Genomic DNA, 24218 nt, shown 5'->3' on the forward strand with positions numbered 1-24218 from the left:
GCTCCGCGCGGGGAAGGAGGGGCCCGATGACTGTGGCGTCCCAGGCAGTGGGTGGGGACCGATGCAGGAGGGCACAACGTGTAGCCTAATGGGGCTGGGATCTGCTGGGGTCCCCTGCGTGGCCGGTGGCGGGAAGCTTTGCCTAGGCTGCCCGAGACCCGCATATTAGATATTAGTCTAGGGTGGGCTAGGGACGTGGGGAAAGACTAATTCGACCCAAATGCTCCCCGGGGGAGGAGACGAGACTGGATTTCCCTTGTCCTTGGGGACGGGAAGCCTTGGGGGGACGGGTTCAATGCCCTTCCCCACTGTGTTATGCACTTTCCTTCCTCAGATGGAAGATAGCACTCCTTAAAATGTCAACTCTATGGCCCTTGACGCTGGGAATCAAAAATCGGTGGGATAGGAGGGTAGGACGCAAAGAAGAGCGAATTCTTTCCAGGTTGGGGAGGAGGGTGATGCAGAATCCATTTCCGGCTTTGTCACTTTCTTGGACTCTGTGGTTTTGTAAAAGTTACTTCCCTTCTCTTCCATTCAAACATGTATTAACTCCTGAGCAGCGCCCCATCCCATATGAGAATGGATAAGCCCTACCCTAGTAGGCTTACATGGGGTGTTCGGGGTGCGGATTGGTAAGTGGTGTGCTGGGGAAGGTACTGAGTATTGTGACGGCGGAAACTTGGAGGGGGTGGGGTCAGACAAGGCTTCTGGAGGAGGCCTTAGGAAACTGAACTCCGTTTGCAAACGTGGAGCAAAGCCAATTTACTGACAATGAGCTGTGGTTGTCCGCTGAAAAAAAATGCACAACCTAAAAGTTGAGAATTATGTTTTATTCGGGGACATTACTGAGAACTGTAGGCCAGATAGCTCAGATAGCTTTGAGGAACTGTTCCAAAGAGGTAAGGGAGGAGCCAGGATACACAGGAGTTTTTGCTGAGAAAAAAAAAAATGTAGTCGAACGTCAAAAGATTACCGCTAATCACAAAAAACAGACATCTCAAGTTAATGATTTTAGTGTATGGGAAGATGCAAGAGTCTGGGCTTACTGATCTTTGATCTGCATCTTAACTATCTAGGGCCAGAATCCTGTTTTTCTCCATCCTGAATTCCCCTCAGGGTGCACAGTGGGGGCAGCTGCAGTGGCTGATGGCTTGATGGTGGACAACTTTTTTTTTGTCCACTTGGTGAAGGAAAGTACAGTGTTTATTGCAGGGTGCCAAGCAAGGGAGTGGGAGACAAGCCTCAGATCCACTCCAATTTAGTCTTTGAGTTAGGGGTTTTTTTTAAGGGGAAGAACAAAGAGGCTGGGATTAATCATTGTCTTGTGACATTTGTTATTTTTTATTTCAGGAGTCCAGATATCTCTGGTTATGATTCTCCAACCAGGTGGTCCATGGCTGGGGGGGTCTGTTAGCTCATCTTGCCCTGGAGAAACAACCTGGGTTTGTATGTTAATGATGGTATCTATAGTAGCAATTTTAGTACATTAATGATGTTAACAACAACAGTTTTAGTCACCTGACTCTGGCTGATTAGTGTTCAGTTAGCACAGGATTGAGGTCAGAGGGGACAAGAAAGGGAATAAAGTTTTGGAGAGATTAATCATGAATTCAGTTTAGGGGGACTGGGCTTCAGATGGACATCCTAGCTGTGACTTTGGACTTCTGAGCTGACAATGAAGTCTGAGCAGAAGTCCACCAAACACATGAGGAGTGGGGAAGAGTGTTCCAGTCAGAGGGGACAGCCAGCCAGGGGGCTTGGCATCCAGAGAGACCCTGATGTTTGGAGGAACAGAAAGAAGTTCACTGAGAGCAGCAGAGGGCAGGGAGGGAGAGCAACAGGAGTTGACCTGGGGAAGGAACCAGCGCAAAGGAGGAGAGCCTTTATCCAGAGAACAAATGGGAAGTAGTTCAAGGCTGTTGGGCAGGGGAGTGGCACCAACATATTTGCATTTTAGACCCTTCCCTCCACAGCATGGGGGTTCGGGGAGGTGGATAAAAGGAGGCAGGACTAGAGACTGGGGCCCAGTTCTTCTAGTGAGGGTCCTGGACTGGTTACAGTGACAGTGGAAAGGAGAGAATTGATGACATCAAGAGTTGTGTGGGAGGTACCAAGGCTGTGCCTTGGATGTCAGGGGTGAGAGAAGAGTTCAGGCAGTGGCCAGTTTCTGCAGCTGGGTGGATGGTGGAGGTACCCCTTGGGAAGCGGGTTGGAGCTAAATGAGAATTCATCCTTGGACACATTAAGCTTGAGGTGGGTCAGGAAGGCTGATGGACCCATGGATCTGAAACTTAGGCCAGACTTGGGAGTTGGGCAGACAGACTTGGGAGTCACAGGAATATAGATGACAATTAGAACCTTAGAGGTTACCTGGGGAGACAGCTTCCCTGTGAGAGAAGAGAACAATGGGCAAAGCCTGAGAACAAACAACAGAGTCCTACTGTATAGCACAGGGAACTATATTAACCATAATGGAAAAGAATATAAAATATAAAAGAATAAGCAACCTGTAATAAACCATAATGGAAAGGAATATATATATATATATATATATATATATATACACATATATATCTGAATCACTCTGCTGTACACCAGAAACTAACACAACATTGTAAATCATCTATACTTCAATTAAAAAAAAAAAAAAAAGAAGAAGCCGGAGAACAATCTGCAAGGCAGACTGCCTGGATTTCAATCCTGATACCGTTGCTAACTAGCTGTGACACTTGGGTAAATTGCTCAACCCCTCTCAGCCTCACTTTACTCATCTGTAACAGGGAGAAGCTTGTTGCATCTACTGCATTGGGGTTGTGATGATTCAGTGAAATAATGCACGTGAAGCGCTTAGCACAGAGCCTGGCACTGGTGGGTTTGTTATTGACAACAGTCTGTCCTTGGACCTGAGGTTTCCCTCCATGATGTGAGGGGTTTGAGCTATGCCTACTTCCATTCTATTTTCTTTCCTGTCTTTTCACTTGAGAGACTTTTATTGGGTTTATTCCTTCTCCTTTTGATCAGAGCCCGTAATGTCCCATCTTGACTGTGGCTGGCGCCTGCATCAGGACCATTTTCCATCAGGATCATCCTGGGCTCCAGCAGCCCACAGGTCACACCCCCAATGCCCACCCCAGCCCCACTAAAGGGCACGTTTGCTTTCAGCAAGCAGGGGATGTTCCTGTTTTGCATCAGGGAAAGCCAATGTCCTGAGCTGAAGTAGTGTACCCAAGGTCAGCCAATGACAATGCTCAGACTGGATCCCAGATTTAATTTTGGTGAGTCTGATCTTCCATCTACAGATTGATCTATGCATACACCAGAGAAGAAGGATTGAGGCTGCCCACTCTGACCCTAATCTCTCATTCTCTGCTGGCTTTGCAAGCCTGCTGGGCTCCAAAGGTAGGGGTATGCCATACCTGTGATGTAATCATCGATTTAATAATACCCAGGAGTGGGCTTCCAGCCATTAGAGGATGAGGCTGTGCAGTGGGGGCCTCTCTGGCTCACTTAATCCTCCAATCCCTTAAATACCATCAAATCTGCCTCCTGTCTGGAGCCGACAGCTGCTCCTGAGTGGAGGGGAGTCCAGGCTGGCAGGGAGGCTGGGACTTTCGGAATGAACAAGATGAAAGCTCCCCCAGCCTGGTGGGATTATCAGCCCCCCCTTTTTCCTGTCCCATCAGAACTCTTTAAAAATACGATCTGTGTTAGCTCTCAAATTGCATGGAAATTGAGGGGAGCAGGGCCAGGGGTGGGGGATAGAGCAAAGTTGGCTCCAACTCTTGGGCACTGAGGAATACACATTTCCAGGAATCTGGCTTCCAACTCTCTGGGGACATGGTTCCTGCCCACCAGAAAGGCAAATGGTCTCAGCTGCAATTTCAGTGAACAGCATCAAGGGACTTTGCAGCTGGGAAGGTCCTTTGGGATTACACAGACCAGTGGTTTCAACTTTTATTTTATTTATTTATTTTTATTTATTCATTTTTTTTCCGGTACGTGGGCCTCTCACTGTTGTGGCCTCTCCTGTTGCGGAGCACAGGCTCCGGACGCGCAGGCTCAGCGGCCATGGCTCACGGGCCCAGCCGCTCCGCGGCATGTGGGATCTTCCCGGACCGGGGCACGAACCCGTGTCCCCTGCATCGGCAGGTGGACTCTCAACCACTGCACCACCAGGGAAGCCCTCAACTTTTATTTTAGCAGAAGTTCTCACTCTTTTCCAACTAGAGCTGTATGAGCTCCTTTTTAATGTCCACCTAAGATCCTCTCAGCTACACCTGTCTTCCAGGTCTTGCCACTTGTTTCACCAGCACAAGCCAATGGCACCCCCCGATCCCCCAAATTTCTGGCCTGAGAGTGCAGGAGTGTCAGACACTCCATGGGGTGAACCTTTGACCAGTAAGAGACAGGGATTGGCAGATAAATTCCTTTCTCTTCCTCTTTCTGGGTGGACTGTCCTAAGCTTCATACAGCCTCATTAAAGAAGGTCCCACAAGATTTAGCATCAGGGGAGGTGTATAGCAGCCAGCTCAGCAAAGTCCTCTGTGCCCTCTCCCTCCTTTTCTCTCTCTCACCTCAGCTTCCCTAGCATCGTACTCCATCATAAAGTGTTAGCACATACACTTCTGCCTCAAGATCTGCTTCTTCGGAAACCTGGGATAAGGTAACATCTGAGAAGGAGGCTCCGTGCATAAAACAGATACAAGTGGGGCCGCTCTGAGTGAAGAGAACCAGGGGCCCAGGTACCATCTCTCTTTGCCCCCTACCGTTTCCAAGGCGATGACCAAGGCCTCCTTATAAGGCTCCCAAAAGCCTTTGATCTCATTCAACTCTGCCATTCTGCTGCAGAGGAAACTGAAGCCTGAAGTCACACAGTGAGTTAGAAGCAAAGCCAGAGCTAGACTCCAATCTCCTCACTCCTAATCTGGTGAGACGAACACTCATCTTTCTATCAAGTTTACATAAGAACTTTTGAAAATTTTTCTTTTCCCAAAACATCTTCCCACGCTGGTCTGCCCCAGGAAGGCTTTCCCCCACCCGCCCGCAGTTTTGTTGAGAAATAACTGTCATACATCACTGCACGAGTTTAAGGTAAACGGCATCATGGTTTGATTTACGTATATTACGAAATGATTACAGTAGGTTCAGCTAATATCCATCATCTCTCTGGAAGGCTTTGAAGTCCCCTGTTAGGCTGTAGCCACCACCTGGGAGGCATGACACACAGCCCTCTGAACTCAGAAGCTGGGACTAAGGAGGGCAGACAAAGAAGAAACGGGACAGGGAAGGGGCAGTTATGCTGGGAGAAAGGCAGTCAGGAAAGGCCTGATTTAGGGACCTCTGCTTGTGGGAAACAGGGGTTACACATGGTCAGACCTCAGAGAAGAGAGGATAGGCCTAGGGGAAGAGGGAGGGACCATAGAAGGAGATGGAGACTGGCTTCCCCTATCAGCTGGTGTTGCCTGTAGGACACCCTCCTCCAGGCTGACGTCATCCTTAAGGAAGCCACACACTTGGAGGGTGACCACACTGTGGGGGAAAGAAACAGAAGGAGGTGTTTGCCTCAAATTGCTTTCATTAAGAGTCTTGTGGGGGCTCCCCTAGTGGCGCAGTGGTTAAGAATCAGCCTGCCAATGCAGGGGACATGGGCTCGAGCCCTGGTTCAGGAAGATCCCACATGCTGCGGGGCAACTAAGCCCATGCGCCACAGCTACTGAGCCTGCACTCTAGAGCCCACGAGCCACAACTACTGAGCCTGTGTGCCACAACTACTGAGCCTGCACTCTAGAACCCATGAGCCACAACTACGGAGCCCTGCTCTAGAGCCCGTGCTCCGCAACAAGAGAAGCCACTGCAATGAGAAGCCCGCGCACCACATGAAGAGTAGCCCCCGCTCACTGCCACTAGAGAAAGCCTGTGTGCAGCAACGAAAACGCAATGCAGCCAAAAATAAATAAATAAATTTATTAAAAAAAAAAAAGAGTCTTGTGGTTGTGACTGCTAGAAACAGCTGGGGCCAGGTTAATGGCAAAAAGCGATTTTAAAGGAATCTAAGTACGAGGATGCAGCTGGCCCTTGGGGAACAGATGAGAACCAGGGCCTGGACTTAGAGAAACCCGAAAGCCACCTCCCTCCAACTCTGCTTCTGTTCCATCCTTCTCTCTGTCTCTGAAACTGGCTTGCCCTGTGTCCTAGGAAGCATTGGCAGCAAATGGCCTCAGCTGACAGCTTCCAAGGTTACCTCGCTTTCACCCAGGAGTTAAGCAGAATGAGCCTGGACTCTTCTGGGCCCAATTCTAAGTTCTCGTGGAGGGATTACGATTGGCTCAGCTTGAGGCAGGTGCCCAGCCTGGGCCAGTCAGTGAGGCCAGGTGCTGTACAGTCACAGCTGCTCCCTCTCTGGCCAGATAGGCCAGGGAAGAAGGGGACGGTTCACTACCTTAGGCTTCAACAAAAGCCCTAAGACAGGAGATTCTGTGCTCTTTCCCCATGTCTTATTGGAAGAGATCACTCTTTTCTACATGTGTTATAAACCTTGTCTGGAAGTCTGCCTCCCCCACTGAATTGTTCTCAGCTAGCCCTCTCTCCTTCCCACCTGCTGCTAACAGGGTCCCAGGGCCTGCCACTGCCCTGATGCCACATCCTTAGCTCTTATGTGAACATTAGTGAGGTTTACTTAAGTTTAATCTTAGACTCATTTTTAAAAAAAGGTCAGTGGGCCTCAAAATTACTGCTTCAAATGAATTTCTAAGCACCTGCTCCTGAGCCTGTGGTGGAAAAGGCTGATGTGAGCTTCTAAAACCAGAACTTACGTGGTGTTTCCTGCTTTGGGAGTCCATGGGTTCAAAGCCCAGAAAGGAATTCAGGGTCCTTTTCTTTCACTTTCATTAAAAAATTAATTAATTTATTTGGCTGCATCAGGTCTTAGTTGCAGCACGCGGGCTCTCTAGTTGTGGCACGCGGGCTCCAGAGTGTGTGGGTTCAGTAGTTGCAGCATGTGGGCTCTCTAGCTGTGGTGCGTGGGCTCTAGAGCACGCAGGCTCAGTAGTTGTGGCTCACGGGCTTAGTACCCCACGGCATGTGGCAGCTTAGTTCCCCGACCAGGGATCGAACCTGCGTCCCCTGCATTGGAAGGTGGATTCTTAACCACTGGATCACCAGGGAAGTCCCCCCTTTTCTTTCACTCTTAACAGCTAACATTTATTGTACAACTGCTATGTGCTAGGTCCTGGTCTCAGTGCTTTACGTGTCTGCCCTCATTTAATTCTCACAATAGCCCTTAGGGGTAGGAATAAATTTTGCCTTGCTTACAGATGAGGAAACTCAGGCACAGAGAGGCTGAGTCACCCGCCCAAGTTCCCACAGCCTCTCCTGTCAGTGGTGTGGCCATCAATGAACTGGGCAGCCTGCCTCTGGCGCCCGTACTCTTCAGAAACCACCACACAAGCTGCCTGACCAGACAGGCCATGCAGACTTGAGGGAGGTTTCTCCATGGCCATGGCGAGCAAGGAGTAATATCTGCTTTTAAAAACTATTTAAGAATTGTTAAGCCTGAACTCTGTGTGACTGGACTTTGAAATTAATCATCTATTCAAGAGACCCAGAGCTGTTAGTGTTAGAAAATCTAGGCTTTTCCCAGAGGCATCGTCATAGGCCTGATCTTTAAAAAGTAGAAAAGTCATTCATGTGAGTGGACAGCCATGCTGCAGAAAGAGAGGGCTTTGAAAAGATAAGCCTTAGATAGGCTCTGGCCCCACTGAGGTTGACTCAGGGCTGTGTGCTCTGGGAAAAGCCACCCAGGCTCTCTGCTCTTGGTTTCTTTACCTGTAAAATGGGATTGAGGTAGGAGATAGATGGGCCCCAGGTTAGACATTTACAACTAGCCTCCTGTTTACACTTTGAAAATAAAGATAATAACAGGAACATGATAAGCAGCTGGACTTTGTCTCCTGTGGACACTTCAAGATGATGGGAATGAGAAAAACAAATACGGGCTAAGCCCTGCTTAGATAAAAGATAGGGAGGTCACATATTTCTCATTCTTGAGGTCAAGGAGACCCCCTCAAGCTACCCGTGGACAGAAAAGATCCTCAGGGGAGGGGGCACTGGACTATAATATGTTCTGCTAACCTCCTAGAGACCCTCGTGCTGGAAACCATCTTGGGTAAAAGATGTGCTCGCACAGAGGGGAGGGCCCTGAGCCAGACCAAACATGGACTCAAAGACAGGCAAAGCAAGAGGACTGGCCAGAGGAAACCTGGAAGAACTGCCCCCATATAAGTGATTTAAACCACCCCAAAAGCATGGCTCTCTCTCTCTATCTCAGCCCACCCATGCTTTCTCTGAACTTATCTTCTCTCCTAATAAACCCTTTACTTGCCTCGCTACTTTTCATCTCTTTGATGAAGTCTTTCTTCAAAGCAGACAAGAGCCAGGGTCCTGCTCCACTAACCCCTGGTGGTCTAATGGTTAGGATTCAGTGCTTTCACCGCTATGGCCTGGGTTCAATCCCTGGCCAGGGAACTGAGATCTCGCTTCAAGCTGCCGCACACTGCAGCCACCACACAGCCACCCAAGATCAGGATGCTCACAACAGCCCCCTTCCAAGGTTATTGGGAAGCTCTAAGAAGGTGGTAGAAGCCTGAAAACTCATGGTCATTGTCCGGGTGGCAAGAATGTGTTTTCCTGGGTAGGAAGCTCGGGGAAGGCAATGCTCAATCCAGAGGAAGCATCAGAAGTTTAGCACCAACGTGGGGGCCATCTGAAGGAGAACTTTCTGGATCCCCTCGAATCCTACCAGGTAGTCTGTATCCTGCTCCACGTTGTAAGGCTGCCCCTGAATTCCTTTCTGGGCTTTGAGCCCATGGGCTCCCGAAGCAGAAAACATCACATAACTTCTGGCTTTAGAAGCCTGTATCAGCCTTTCCCACCACCAGCTCAGAAGTGAGTCCTTAGGAATTTTTCTGAGGCCCATTGACCTGCCTGGAAAATGAGTCTAAGATCAAACTTAAGTAAACTTTGCTAGTTTCAGGTTTAATTGAGAGATAAACATGATAGCTTTAAGTCACCATTTTAAAAAAATTAGCTATATTGCGGTATAACTTACACACGATAAAATTCTTTAATTTTTAAGTATAAGTCAATGAATTTTGACAAATGTATAGACTCATGTAACCACCACCACAGTCATAATACAGAATAATTCCATCACTTCCAAAAATTCCCTCCTGTCCCTTTGCAGTCCCTCCCTTCTACCATCGTCAACCCTTGACAACCACTGATTTTCTTTATGTCATTATAGTTTTGTCTTTTCTTAAGTTTCATATAAATGGAATCATCTAGCTTTTTCCATCTGGATTTTTCCACTTAGTATGATGCCTTTGAGATTCATTCGCATTTTTGTACATTTCAAGAGTTCAGTTCTTTTTATTACCGAGTAGAATTCTATTGTCTGGATGTACCACAGTTTGTTAATCCATTTGAAGGATACCTGAGTTGTTTCCAGTTTGATAAAGTTGCTAGGAACATTCATGTACAAGTCTTTGTGTGGACAGGTGTCTTATTTCTCTTAGGTAAACACCTAGGAATGGGATTGTTGGCTTCTATGGTAACTATACATTTAACTTTATAAGAAACTGCGAACTATTTTCCGAAGTAGCAATACCATTTCAAGTGATCTTTAATCTTAAAAACTTTAGATGCCCTGCCTTGCAAAAAAGATTACCTTCTGAATGACAGCAGAGGTAACCATGGCAGTATCCCCTGCTGACACATCAAGTTGTACATTTCACTCCCATGGCCTGGAGAGTCCTCACCCCTGCGATGTGAGCGGGGAGTTCTAGACTGGGTCATTCACCACCATCCTACGTCTCGTCCTCCCTTGCCTTTCCTGTGCGGGGCTCTGGCCCGAGTGCCAAGCGCAGAGGCAGGTGTAGGCAGTCTATACATAATGTATGTATTATCTGGGAATTAAGTTTCCACCCAAAGCCAAAAGCCCTCGCTGCCTGACTTTAAATTAACTATTCATTTGTTTGGCTACAGGATCCCCCATCGAACAATGGGCGAGTCATAACTCTGAATAGACCCAGCAGGCAAAGCGGGATCCCTTTTCCTAGTTGGACAACTAGCCAGAGCCAGTTCCCAGTTACCTAGTCAGTCAATAAGCATTTGTTGAGCTGCACCAGGAGAGCACACATGGAACCAATATTTCTTGTAACCTTACTGTCCTTGCCCACCCACTCCGTGGTATTGTCATTGCTCCTTGACAGATGATTAAACGGACACTTGGAGATGTGAGGCCAAGGTTACCCAGCAGAAGCCAGGAGGGACTCCCAGGTCTTCCTGCTCTGCGGTCCCTTCCCTGGGGAAACATGTAAGGTAGACGGGTTTGGGGTGGGGTGGAGGACAGGGCTAAAATACCCGAAACGAGACAATCTAGTTTTTTCCCCAGGGCATTCTTGAATTGACCATTGCATAAAACTCTGTCTTCCCCATAAGAACATTGTTTGAGTTGGGAGTTTGTTCCTGATTTGACATAAATTAAATGATGAAAATGTCTTACAAGTAAAGTTATTATAAACAAACCCTTATAATAACTTGTTAGTAAAGCCATGCTCAGTCCTTATGAAACAGGCATGGAGTCATTGTAGACATTAATTACACAAGGGGCCCTCTTCCACTGCAAAATTTTTTATGAAACACGAAAAACTTTACTATGTCTTTAATATGATTTAAAACTAATATGCTAGAAACAGTAAACAGTGAACATTTAATTAGAAATGCTTTTATTAATGTTTAGAAAAGCATTGTGAGAAAAATACCAACTGCTTTGGGCTCTTTATAAAAGCTGGACTGGGCTTCCCTGGTGGCGCAGTGGTTGAGAGTCCGCCTGCCAATGCAGGGGACACGGGTTCGTGCCCCGGTCCGGGAAGATCCCAAATGCCGCGGAGCGGCTGAACCCGTGAGCCATGGCCGCTGAGCCTGCACATCCGGAGCCTGTGCTCCGCAATGGGAGAGGCTATAACAGTGAGAGGCCCGCGTACAGCAAAACCAAAAACAAACAAAAACAAAAAAAATAAATCACTGTGTGGTTTGTTTCCTGATTGGACACAGGTGGATACACTTGGAATACATATGGCTTCTGTTTTCCCCAAGGAGACTGTGACTGATAGAGGCTAACATAGCCGTAGGTCTATAGGCATCTTGGCACTAAGCAGAAGCAAATGCACATCGTCTCTGGGGTTTCCTTTCCTGCTTAGGTCCTTAGGACTCATTTGTTCATTCAACAACAATTTGTTGAGCACCTGTTACATATCAGTCACTGTTCTAGATGATGGGGATATAGCAATGAACACAAGAAAAACCCTACCTTATATTTTCACAGAAATATATCATCAAATACAAAAGGAAATGAGCTACCATGAAGAGAAGACAAAATGTTAACACATTTACATCCCTATGGTTTTCAGTTATTGCAATTATCAGACAGAAGAAGATGTAAAATAACTAGATACAAAATGTTTAAAGAAATAAAAGATGGGATCACAGGAATAAGCAAGGGATCAAAAAGACAAACAATAACAAGTGTTGGGGAAGATGTGGAGAAATTGGAACCCTTATACATTGCTAGTGGGATTGTAAAATGGTGCATCCCCTTTGGAAAACCTTCTGGCAATTCCTCAAACTGTTAAATACTGAGTTATCATGTAACCTAGATATACAGGTATATGACCAAGAGAAAAGAAAATATACATCCACACACAAAAAGTACATGACTATTTACAGTAGCCAGGTCATGGAAGCAACCAAACTGTCCATCTACAGATGAATGCATAAAGAAGATGTGGCACATATATACAATGGAATATTACTCAGCCATAAAAAGGAACGAAATTGGGTCATTTGTAGAGACGTGGATGGACCTAGAGACTGGCATACAGAGTGAAGTAAGTCAGAAAGAGAAAAACAAATATCGTATATTAATGCATATATGTGGAATCTAGAAAAATGGTACAGATGAACTGGTTTGCAAGGCAGAAATAGAGACACTGCGTAGAGGACAAACATATGGACACCAAGGGGGGAAAGTGGCAGCGGGGTGGGGTGGTGGTGTGATGAATTGGGAGATTGGGATTGACATGTATACACTAATATGTACAAAATAGATAATGAATAAGAACCTGCTGTATAAAAAATTAAATAATTAAATTAAAAAAAAACAAAACAGGGCTTCCCTGGTGGCGCAGTGGTTGAGAGTCCGCCTGCCGATGCAGTGGACACGGGTTCGTGCCCCAGTCTGCGAAGATCCCACATGCCGCGGAGCGGCTGGGCCCGTGAGCCATGGCCATTGAGCCTGCGCGTCCGGAGCCTGTGCTCCGCAACGGGAGAGGCCACAACAGTGAGAGGCCCGCGTACCGCAAAAACAAAAACAAAAACAAAAACAAAACAACTAGTACATGAATGTTCGTGGCAGCATTATTCATAATAGCCCCAAAGTAAGAACAACCTGAATGTCCATCAACTGGTAAATAAATAAAATATGGTAGACCCATACAATGGAATTTTATTCAGCCATAAGAAGGAACAAAGTACTGCTATTTCCTACAATATGGATGAATCTTGGAAATATTTTGCTAGATGAAAGAAGCCAGTTACAGAAGGCCATATATTGTATGACTCCATTCATATGAATTGTCCAGAACAGGCAAATCCATAGAGACAGAAAATAGATTAGTGGCTTTTGGGAGACAGAGGCAGAAGGGAATTTGTAGTAACTGCTAACGAGTATAGAGTTTCTTTTGAGGGTGACAGAATTGTTCTAGAATTCATGATAATTGTTTCACAACTTCTGTGAATATGCTAAAAACCAATGAACTGTACACTTTCAAAGGGTGAATCTTATTATTTGCAAATTATATCTCAATAGAGCTGTTAGTTTTAAAAAATAAGCAAGGCAAAGAGACAACTGCAAATGACCAGACACATCTGAAAAGGAAGCAAATAGAACTTAACAATTTAACTCTTGAGATTAAAAACTCAATGGGGACTTCCCTGGTGGTGAAGTGGTTAAGAATCTGCCTGCCAATGCAGGGGACACGGGTTCGAGCCCTGGTCTGGGAAGATCTCACACGCTGCAGAGCAACTAAGCCCGTGCACCACAACTACTGAGCCTGCACTCTAGAGCCCGTGTGCCACAACTACTGAGCCCACACGCCACAACTACTGAAGCCCGCATGCCTAGAGCGCATGATCTGAAACAAAGAGAAGCCTCTGCAATGAGAAGCCCACGCACCACAACGAAGAGTAGCCCCGGTTTGACGCAACTAGAAAAAGGCCGCACGCAGCAACAAAGACTCAACACAGCCAAAAAAAGAAAAAAAAAAGAGTAGCCCCCACTTGCTTCAACTAGAGAAAGCCCGCGGGCAGCAATGAAGACCCAATACAGAAAAATAAATAAATAAAATAAATAAATTTATTTTAAAAAACCTCAATGGACAGGCTAAACAACAGATTAATTAACCACAGCTGGATAGGGAATTAGTGAACAGGAGATAGATCTGAGAAAACTACCCAGAATGAGGCACAGGGAGTCAAGGAGATGAGAAATATGACTGAGAGGTTAAGAGAAGGGAAGATGGAATGAGGTCTAAAAAATATCCAGTCGGAATCCCAGAAGCAGAGAATAGAGAGACTAAAGGAGAAGCAATATTTGAAAAGCTAACAGCTAAAAATTTCCAGATCTGATAAAAGACACCAACATATGGATAGGAGAAACAGAACATGCATCGAGCAGGTTAAAAAAGACATATACCTGGACATATTGTAGGGAAACCACAGAGCACTAAAGGCAAAAATGTTAAAAGCAGCTAGAGAGAAAAGAAAGATTGTCTGCAGAGAAACAATTGGACAGTGACAGCAACAGTGAATCTATACATTCTTTTTTTATATATTCTTTTCCATTATGGTTTATCACAGGATATTGAATATAGTCCCCACAACAGTGAATCTAAAAGATAGAAAAATATCTTCAAAGTACTGAGGGAAAATAACTGTTAACCCAGAATTGTGTACCCAGCAAAACTATCTTTCAAGAATAAATGTAAGATAGAAACATGAAGGTAAAATAGGGACATTTTTAGAAAAAAAAACAGAGATTTTACCACTAACAGACCTTCACTAAAACAACTTCTAGAAGATGCACTTCAGGAAGAAGGAAAATGAGCCCAGAAGGAAGGCCTGGAATGCAAGACGAAATGGTGAGCAAAGAAATCAGTAAATATGTAGATAATTCCAAACACACTGTCTGCAAAAAACAAGTAATGAAAGATGGTGATGGCATGTAATTTGTGGGGTTGAAAAATGACAGGCACAAATACTGGACAATAATAATTTATAGGTGGGGGAAGGAGAGTGAGGCTGGTGAGAGGAGGTAGAGTGTTCTGAGTTCTTCTTGAGAAGGTTCAAGTACTGTTGACTTTAGACTTTGTTAAATGTGCCTGGTAAAATTTCAAGGGTAATTACTAAAAACACAGAAAGTATAACTTCCACACCAGTAGAGCAGAAAATAGAGTAAGAAAACAAAAACAAAAAGTCGGTTTAGGGCTTCCCTGGTGGTGCAGTGGTTGAGAGTCCGCCTGCCGATGCAGGGGACACGGGTTCGTGCCCCGGTCCGGGAAGATCCCACATGCCGCAGAGCGGCTGGGCCCGTGAGCCATGGTCTCTGAGTCTGTGCATCCGGAGCCTGTGCTCCGCAACGGGAGAGGCCACAACAGTGAGAGGCCCGTGTACCGCAAAAAAAAAAAAAAAAAAAAAAAAGTCAGTTTAGAAAAAAAAAGTTGAAAGAAGTTTCGAAAAGAGAACAAATAGAAAATAAAAATTAAGATGTAGAAATATTATCAGTAATCACAATAAGTATAAATGGGATAAACAAAAGACAGATTCTCAGACCTAGATTTAAAAAAAGCCCCTAAAAACTAGACAAACCTAATATAAAAGGACACAGAAAAGATGAAAGTAAAATGATGAACAAAAGTAAAATGCTAATTAAAAGAAAGCTGGTGCAATATATTGGTATTAGACAAAATAGACTATAAGGCAAAATGTATTATTAGGGCCTTTCATCATTTTCATGATAAAAGGTTTGATCCACCAGATATAATAGTCCAAAAGTTGTGGGCACCTACTAAAATAGTATCCAAATACATAAAATGAAATGTATAGAACTATGGATAGAAATTGACTAATCTGGGACTTCCCTGGTGGTCCAGTGGTTAAGAATCTGCCTTCCAATGCATCGGATGCATGTTCGATCCCTGGTTGGGGAACTAAGATCCCACATGCCACGGGGTAACTAAGCCTGTGTGCTGCAACTACAGAGCCCACACACTCTGGAGCCTGTGCGTCATAACTACAGAGCCCACGTGTTCTGGAGCACGTGCACCGCAACTACTGAGCCCATGCATCACAACTAGAGAGCCCACGCACCACAACTACTGAGCCCACACGCCCTGGAGCCCACACCCACAACTAGAGAGAAGCCCACACACCGCAATGAAGAGCCCACATGCTGCAATGAAAAGAAAAGATCCCGCGTGCTGCGACTAAGACCCAATGCAAGGACTCCCCTGGTGGTGCAGTGGTTAAGTGTGGTTAAGACTCCGCACTCCCAATGCAGGGGGCCCGGGTTTGATCCCTGCTCAGGGAACTAGATCCCACATGCATGCCGCAACTAAGAGTTTGCATGCCACAACTAAGGAGCCCAAGTGCTGCAACTAAGGAGCCTGCCTCCCACAACTAAGGAGCCCACTGGCTACAACTAAGACCTGGTGCAACCAAAAAAAAGAAAAGAAAAAGACCCAACACAGCCAAAACTAAATACATAAATAAATATTAAAAAAAAAAAGAAATTGATAACCCACTAACATAGTGGGAGATTTCAATACAATGATCTCAATTATTAATGGGTCAAAAAAGATTTGAATAACACAATTAACCAGCTTGATTTAGTGGATATTTATAAGTCACTCTATATCCAACAATCAAGGAATAGACATTCTTTCCAAGTGCACATGGAGCACTTCCAAAAGTTGACCATATAAAAGGCCTTATAGCCGGTTTCAACAAATTTCAAAGAATCTGATTCACATAAATCACATTTTATGACCTACGATCATAGTTATAACTTATGCAATTAAATTAAGTCTTTAACAGAAAGATAAATGACACCCCCCTCCTGAGTTCTGAAAATTAGAAAGTACATTTCTTTTTTAAAAATTAATTAATTAATTAACTTTTGGCTGCACTGGGTTTTTGTTGCTATGTGCGGACTTTCTCTAGTTGCGGCGAGCGGGGGCTACTCTTCATTGCAGTGTGCAGGCTTCTCATTGCAGTGGCTTCTCTTGTTGCGGAGCATGGGCTCTAGGTGCGTGGGCTTCAGTAGTTGTGGCACGCGGGCCCTAGAGCCCGCGGGCTTCAGGAGTTGTGGCACCCAGGCTTAGTTGCTCCGCGGCATGTGGGATCTTCCCGGACCAGGGATCGAACCTGTGTGCCCTGCGTCGGCAGGCGGATTCTTAACCACTGCGCCACCAGGGAAGTCCTAGAAAGTACATTTCTATATAATATAGGAGTCAAGCAAGATATTATAATAGAAATTGAAAGTTGTATAGAAACAACTATATGATATGTGATGAAAATTGTACATATCAAAACTGGTGGATGCAGCAAAAATGGTAATTACAGGGAAATTTATAGCTTTAGATGCTTACATTAAAAAAGAAAAAAGGCTGAAAATTAATGAGCTAGCTTTCGCTCCAAGAGGAAAAATAACCCCAGTAGAATAAACACAAAGAAAGTTTAAGAAAAGATATAAAGATAAGAGCAAAAAGTAATGAAATGAAATGAATATACAATAGAGATGATCAACAAGCCCAGGCCAGATAAAACAGACAAACTTTTGGTAAGATTCATTAAATAAGAGAGTAGTAGGTAGCATGCATAAACAAGCAATAATAGGAATGGAGAACAGAAGAAAGTTGAAAATCCAGAAGAGATTAAAAAGATAAGATGAGCATGCCATAAAGAATAAAACATGAATTAATCAATGAATTAAAAAACTTACTAGAAAGGGACACATTTCTAGAAACATATAACTTACCGAAGCTGTAACAAGAAAGCTTGAGTTCCCAACAGTTATTAAAGAAATTGAATCAGTGGCTTAAAAAAAAATCAAGCCTTGCTGGTTTTCAGGCAATTCCTAGCAGATTTTCATGGAACAAATGATTCTAATTTCACACGAACAAAGACTATCCAAAGAAGCAATGCTCCTCAACTCATATGAGGTTAGTATAACTTTGAAATAAAATCAGTCAAGTATGAAAAAGTATGAGAAAGAAAATAACAGACCAGAATCCCTCATGAACATATTAGATGGAAATACTATAAACAAAATACTAGCAAATCAAATCCAACAGCATATATTAAAGGCTATTCATCATGACTAAGCTGGATTTATCCCTAGAATATTTGGATCATTTAACATAAAAGCCCATGACTTTAATTCATTGCATTAATGGGTTAAAGGAGAAGTTGTATGATTATCTAAATAGATCTAGTAAAGGCAGTCAGTAAAAATCAACATTCATTCTTGGTAAAAACTCTTAGTAAAGCAGGAATAAAAAAAACATCCTAACATTAAGACATCATCTTTTTTAAAAAAAGCCTACAGTAGTCATCATTCTTAATGATGAATCATTGAAAGCATTGTTCCTTTAAGAGCAGAACGAGGCAAAGGAGTCTGCCATCACCTCTTCTGCTCCACAAGGCAAGGATAAGACAGATATAAGGAGAGAGAAGGAAACAATACTGTCATTATTTGTAGCTAATATAATTGTTTATGTAGAAAACCCCAAAAGAATCTACAGACAAATTATTAGAATTAATGAGAGAGCTTACCAAGGTTGTTAAATACAATTCACCAAGGTTGCTAAATACAGAAACTGATATATATCTCCTTAGATTAAGATCTTAATCTTAAAATTACAAAGAGATAAACCAGTTAAAAATGGGCAAAAGACATGAATAGGCACTTTACAAAAAAGGAAACAAATCTCCAATAAAAATTAAAATACACTCGACCTCATTGATGGCCAGGGAAACATTCTACAAGTCAATGCCACAATAAGATCCGGTTTTCCAACTCCATTGGCAACAACTAAGAAATTTAGTAACACCGAGTACTGATGGAGATGAAGATCACTGGGACCTTTTATATACTACAAATGGAGTGTAAATTGGTACAACTTTGAAAGACACTTTGGCTATATGTATTTTGTAAAATTGAACTAGATATGTTATAAAGAAGTTCTTGCACATGCATAAGAATATTCATTGCCATACTGTTAAAAAATGGCAAAAAATTGGAGGCTACCAAATGTCCATTGATAGGAGAATGGATAAATAAATAGCTATCTATTCCTACAGGGAATCAACTCCAGCTACACACATAACATGGTCAAATATAATGTATGAAAAAGGCAAGTCGCAGAAAACTGCATAAAATCATGACAGCACTTTTCTAAAGCTAAAATGAGTAAATTAAACAATATTTCGTTTAGGGATGCATATACAAATGATAAAACAACCTATTTTTTAAAATCAAGAAAATGGTCAACATAAAATTCAAGCCAGAATTATCTCTAATGAGGAGGCAGGATAAATTAGGAAAAAGGCATACAGGTGGATGCATTAATAGGTAATGTTCTAGTTCTTAAGATGGATGGTGCACTTCCAGGTGTTTATTTTATATTGCATTTATTATTTTGATGTTTCAAATACTATGCATAAAATGTTTAAAAAGTGGCCTGTAGTTTCCTATTTTCACCACTAAACGGCAGGCTAGTCCGCCAGTAAAGTGACTCCTGAATGGGAAACGCTGGTGAAGATGAAACTGTACCTAATGACGGTGTTCTAGTAAGCACTCAATTTCCCCTGTAGGAACACATGCAAAATGTAAAACAGGGCTTTTTGTTCTGAGTGTTTACATGCACAACCAGGGCAGCTCAGGTGCACATTACTCTGACCTGGATCTTGCAGCTCTGTTGTCAGGTTTTGTTTTTCCTTTCTTTTTGCCTTATGTAACTATTTTTGAAAACTTAAAAGTGTATCTGCTTAAAAAAAAAAAAGAAGTGTATTTGCTTAAATGTTGATTTTTATTTTTCAGAACTTTCCAGTATTTCCCAAGGTTTCATTTCTAAATTAACAACATGGAGCATACGGTTGGTTACTTGGTTTCCCTCTTGGCAATTGACACATCTAACTTCCCCTTCTAATGTTTATTGATTAGGGGCGGTTTTGTAGCATTAGCATTAGAACCACTGCCTTAATGAATGTCTGGATGACGCTGTTACATACAGGAATATTTAAAAATCAGTAACAGTGTTAAAATAGCAGCACAATATTCACAATAGTCATCAAAATTACTCACAGGAATTCTGGTGCCAAATTGCACCAGTCACAGGAAGTGACTGACAAACGTTGGTAGGTATTTCTGTTTTAGCAGCCAATGTTATGCCACCAAGTGGCAACAGCACAAACGGTCCTCCAGCCACCCACTTCCTTTTTCATGCTCTAGACCTGCCCTGTCCACTTGATCAGCCACTAGCCCCATGTGGCAATTGAGGTCTTGGAACGAGATGTGACCTAAGTGTAAAATACACACTGGATTTTGAGGACTTAGTATGAAAAAAAAAAAAAGTAAAATGTCTCAGTAATTTTAATATTGATTACATGTTGAGATGATAATATTTTTGGATATGTTAGGGTAAATAAAATATATTAAAATTAATCTCACCTTTTTAATTAGACACTAGAACATTTCAAATTACATACGTGACTCGCCTGTGGGGCTCACATTTTATCTCTATTGGACAGCACAGCTCTAGATGTTATCACCAAGACTTGCGATCCCTACCTACCAGGGCCGGCTGCATGGGTGTGTGGCCGGTGCAGTCGTACAGGGGGTCCCATGTTCTGAAGTGCTGTTACTGCCTCGAAATCCTTAATTGTATCTTTGAATTTGCGTTTCAGAAGGAAGTCGCCTAGAACAATGGAGCATGCGCCAGGGGCTGGAAGCCTTGGCTCGTGCACCATCCCGCCTCCCCCCCCCCCCCCCCCCCCCCCCCCCGCCTCCCGGTGTCCCTGGCCCTGTCCGGCGACTGCTGCCCCCTTCCGTCCCCGGCAGGGTTCTGGGCGCGGCTATGGGAAGGGTCAGGGGTGTGATGGTGCCCATCCCTTCCCCGGGCTGGCTGCGCAGGGTCTCTCGCCCACCCCAATCCCGGGGCGAGAGTTTCACCGGCGCAGAGGTCTCAGTACCGTTGGGAGTCGCCTGTCTGCCCCGCTTTGGGCAGGGGGCCCTGGGGCAGGAGAGACACCTGGCCTGACCTCTCCAGACTCCGCCAGGCTAGGGCGGTCATCTGCTGGCAGGAGCCGGACCCAGCAGCACGCAGGCCTGCGCTCGCTGCAACCCTGCAGGAGGGATGCACCCTGGGGGACCGCTCTAGCTAGAGAGTGTCCGCGTGTTCCGGAAGCGCGCCCTACTCTGGCTCCGAGCTTGGAGGAGGATTGGGAGGGCTCTTTTCCTCCTAACGACCTTCCTCCGTCTTTCTTGTGTTTGTCTCTTATGGACAGCTCAAGGCACCCCTGGGGACAAACCGTAACTCACAAATTATGTAATTTCTGTATTGTGTGATTCCGTGTGTAAGTGAAATACTATGATAGTTGCATTTAAAATTGGCGTCGCACAATAGAAAGATCAATGGTAAAATTCATGTTAGTAATTACAGTTTTAATTTTCTTTATGTAAAATTTACCATCTTAATTAATCATTTTAATTGTACAGCTCAGTACCATCAAGTATTTACATTGCTGTGCAACCAACACCTCCATGTTGCAGTCATGTCAGAATTTCTTTCCTTGTTAAGACTGAATAATATTCCATTGTACGTATATACCACATTTTATCCATTCATCCAGCCATGGGCATTTGGGTTGCTTCCACTTTTTGGCTATTGTGCATAATGCTGCTATAAATGTGTGTGTATAAATATCTCTTTCCATTGTTTTTGCTAAAATAAACAAGACTGCAATTAATACCTTTGTACATACATCACTTTGCATGCTTGTAAGTCCATTTCTAGGATAAATTCCTAAAAGTAAAATTGTCGGGTCAAAGGAAATGTGCATTTTATAATTTGTTAAATATTGCCAAATTGCTGTCCACAGATGTTGAACCATTTTACACAGCCACCCCAGTGCTGTATGTTTTCAAACTTTTTGATCTTTGACAATATGCTAGATTAAAAATGGCATTTCTGTCAATAAGAATGAACAGAAACATGTGAAATACGTTTAAGTCCATGAGTTTGTAGTAATACAGTAAACTTCCCCAGCAATCTGTAATGTTCATTTTTGGAGGATGCTAGGGAAACAATTCATTATTTTGAAACAAACAAAAACAAAAAGAAAGAATCAAGTATGACCTGCCTTTTCTATGTAAACTGTATGTCAGGATAGCTAAATAGTTCACAAGAGGAAGTTTCTCTTTATAAAAGTATTCTCATTATTAAATAAAGAAGAAATAATGCAACCACTAAGGAAATGATGGATGTAGGCAATGATCATCAATGGTTGCAAAGTGAGACCGAGATAAAGTGAGAAAGATGAGTAGACATCCATTCTATGCTTCGTAATAGGAGACCACTGTGCTACCTCTCAACTGTTCTTGCCTAAACACTCAAACCTGAATCTGAGTCACCAGGTCTAACTGCCAACAAGTTACAGAAAATATAGGGATGAGAAGAACATGCTAAACAACAAATCAAGGGGATGCAATCAGCAAAATTCAGACTGTAGGAAACTCTACAGGACAAGTGACCTAGTTTCTTCAATAAATAAATTAAAAAAGAAGAAGGAAAAAAAAGGGGGGGGGAGGGATAGGGAATCTCTAAATTAAATTTAAGGTACATAGCATCCAAGTGTAATATATGGGTCTTATTTAGATCCTGATTCAAATGAAAAAACATGTGCTATCATTTATGAGACATTTAGGAATGTGAACCCTGATTGGATATTTAATGATATTAAGGAATTAATTGTTGATCTTAAGATATTATGGTATTATGCTATTTTATAATATTATATTTTAGATAATATGGTACTATTTTTCAGATTTATGATATTATAGTTAGGTTAAAAAATCTTATCTTTTAAAGATATATACTAAAATAATTATTGATGAAATGATACAATGTCTGAGATTTGCTTTGAAATAATACAATGGGAATGTGTGTGGGATGGGGTATGGATGAACCATGACTGACTATGAGCTTATGATTATTGAATCCAGGTGATTCGTACTCTACAATTCTCTCTACTTTTGTTTATGTTTGTGATTTTTCCAAATAAAGAAGCTCATTAAAAAAAAAAAGACAATGAAAGGGTAATCAGAAACAATGAGTACAGATGGCTCTTTTTGGGAATTTTGATGCAAAAAGGAAAAAAAAAGCAACAGCTATTGGGTCAACAGAAGGGTATTACAAAAAAAAAAAACCAACACCTTAATTATTCAAGTATTACATATGTATGGAAAAGTGTACTGCACAAGGAATCCTCACCAAATAAATACCCCCATATATTAAAAAAGGTATTTTACTGGGTCTTTTGGGTAAACATATATAGAAAACAAATGAACCCCACATCTAGGAGTATAACATTTAGCCCCCACACACGGTGAACTCACAGTATGGAAAGGACAGAGCAAAAACAGGTAAAAATAGGCAGGCTTCCACTTTTGTGAGAAAGGGGATTTCAAGCTAAGAAGTTGGTCTTGTTAAATAAGAACTGAGACCACCCATGTCAACATGACACAACTGCTCTAGGAAATTCTAGTCCAGGAGGATAAATAGATTAATTGTTTGTTTCAAGAAATTAATTTATCTGGGCAAATCGTTTGCTCATCTGGGACAGGACAGGTGTCTCTCAGGACCACAGACTGCTCACACAGACAAAGAGCTCACACGTATGACCAAGTTTATTTAACGAGACTTGCTTCAAGACCCCTGCTTTCCTGTGTCTACGGATCTTAAACTGTCTTAAATGTCACAAACTGTGCCCACTCCCCATCAATTTCTTGCTTTGAAAAACCACCTTAAACCACTGGAGCCCAGGCCTCCAAATCCTATAAACACCCTTTCTTGAAATCCTCCTTCTTAGAAACTACACCAAGTCTCTTTCAAGGTGTTATTCTCCCTTTCTGCAGTAAATACTGAATTAACTTAGACTTACTTTGCTTGATCAACAGGTTTTTCTGGTCTTCTTTTGAGGAGGTGGCAGTAGCCAAGAGTTCTCCTAAAATCTGTGAACTTGAACGAGAAAAAAACCTGCCATTTATTTTCAGAAACGTTTAACTGAAAGTGAGCATTTCCTTCAACTACGAATGTGCACAACAAACCACAGTGACTTTTGCACAAGTAAAAATTACTGGTATTTTCAGTCTGCGTTATAGCTGTTGCGTACATCTCAAAATATCATTTCCGCCTAACACTACTTTGAAATGAATGATAGGGTCAGAATTGTGAAGGCGCTGAGATTTTGCCCTCCCTGCAAGCTAACAAGTCAGCTTGCCACAGTTTCCTGGATAAGGACAGAAGACACAAAACTCCTGGATCCCAAATGTAAGACGTTATTACTCACAGCGAAAGGGGTAGCTAGAGTGTCAGCATATTTGCGCTGTTTCCCTGAGCTCTAATTCCCATCGGGCAATGTGGAGGGCCAGGTGACTCGAGCACATGTAGTAGATTATGTTACATAAGAAGAATGTAGAGCCGAGGGCCCAGCACTTGTTTGAGTAAGCAGCAAATAAGCTAGTCTGTTGCCTAAGTGACTACCTACTGAAACCGCTCAATATCACAAGGGTAAACTCAGCAAGGATGTCCAGGACCCCTGGTGGACTGCCTCTCCTACATGAAGTACTAGATCCTGTCATTAATGCATTTATAAAGGAGCAGATGTATTACTCTGTCATCATTTTGTTTTTATATTTTAATATAATTCATTTCCTTTATAATCCTATGTATTTTATTGTATGCATACAAATACATTACTCTGAGACGGGGTTGGTAAGCTTAACCAGGCTGCCAAAGGGGCCCATGGCACAAATAAGGTCA

General features: G+C 43.1%; 1 protein-coding gene across 3 annotated transcripts in view; it reads right to left on the bottom strand.

The window, feature by feature from the left end:
- Positions 1 to 24218, bottom strand: part of LOC101334017 (CLN6 transmembrane ER protein) — a 68401-nt gene that overhangs the window by 36095 nt on the left and 8088 nt on the right. The window contains exon 3 of one of the 3 annotated variants that reach the window (XM_073801170.1): positions 23338 to 23414. The exons of the other annotated variants lie outside the window; for them this stretch is intronic. Within the exon in view, the coding sequence (XP_073657271.1) occupies positions 23338 to 23414 (77 nt within the window). The remainder of the gene's footprint in view (positions 1 to 23337; positions 23415 to 24218) is intronic. 3 annotated transcript variants of the gene reach the window in all.

Source organism: Tursiops truncatus, chromosome 2 (assembly GCF_011762595.2).
Source record: "Tursiops truncatus isolate mTurTru1 chromosome 2, mTurTru1.mat.Y, whole genome shotgun sequence".
Taxonomy (NCBI): Eukaryota; Metazoa; Chordata; class Mammalia; order Artiodactyla; family Delphinidae; genus Tursiops; species Tursiops truncatus.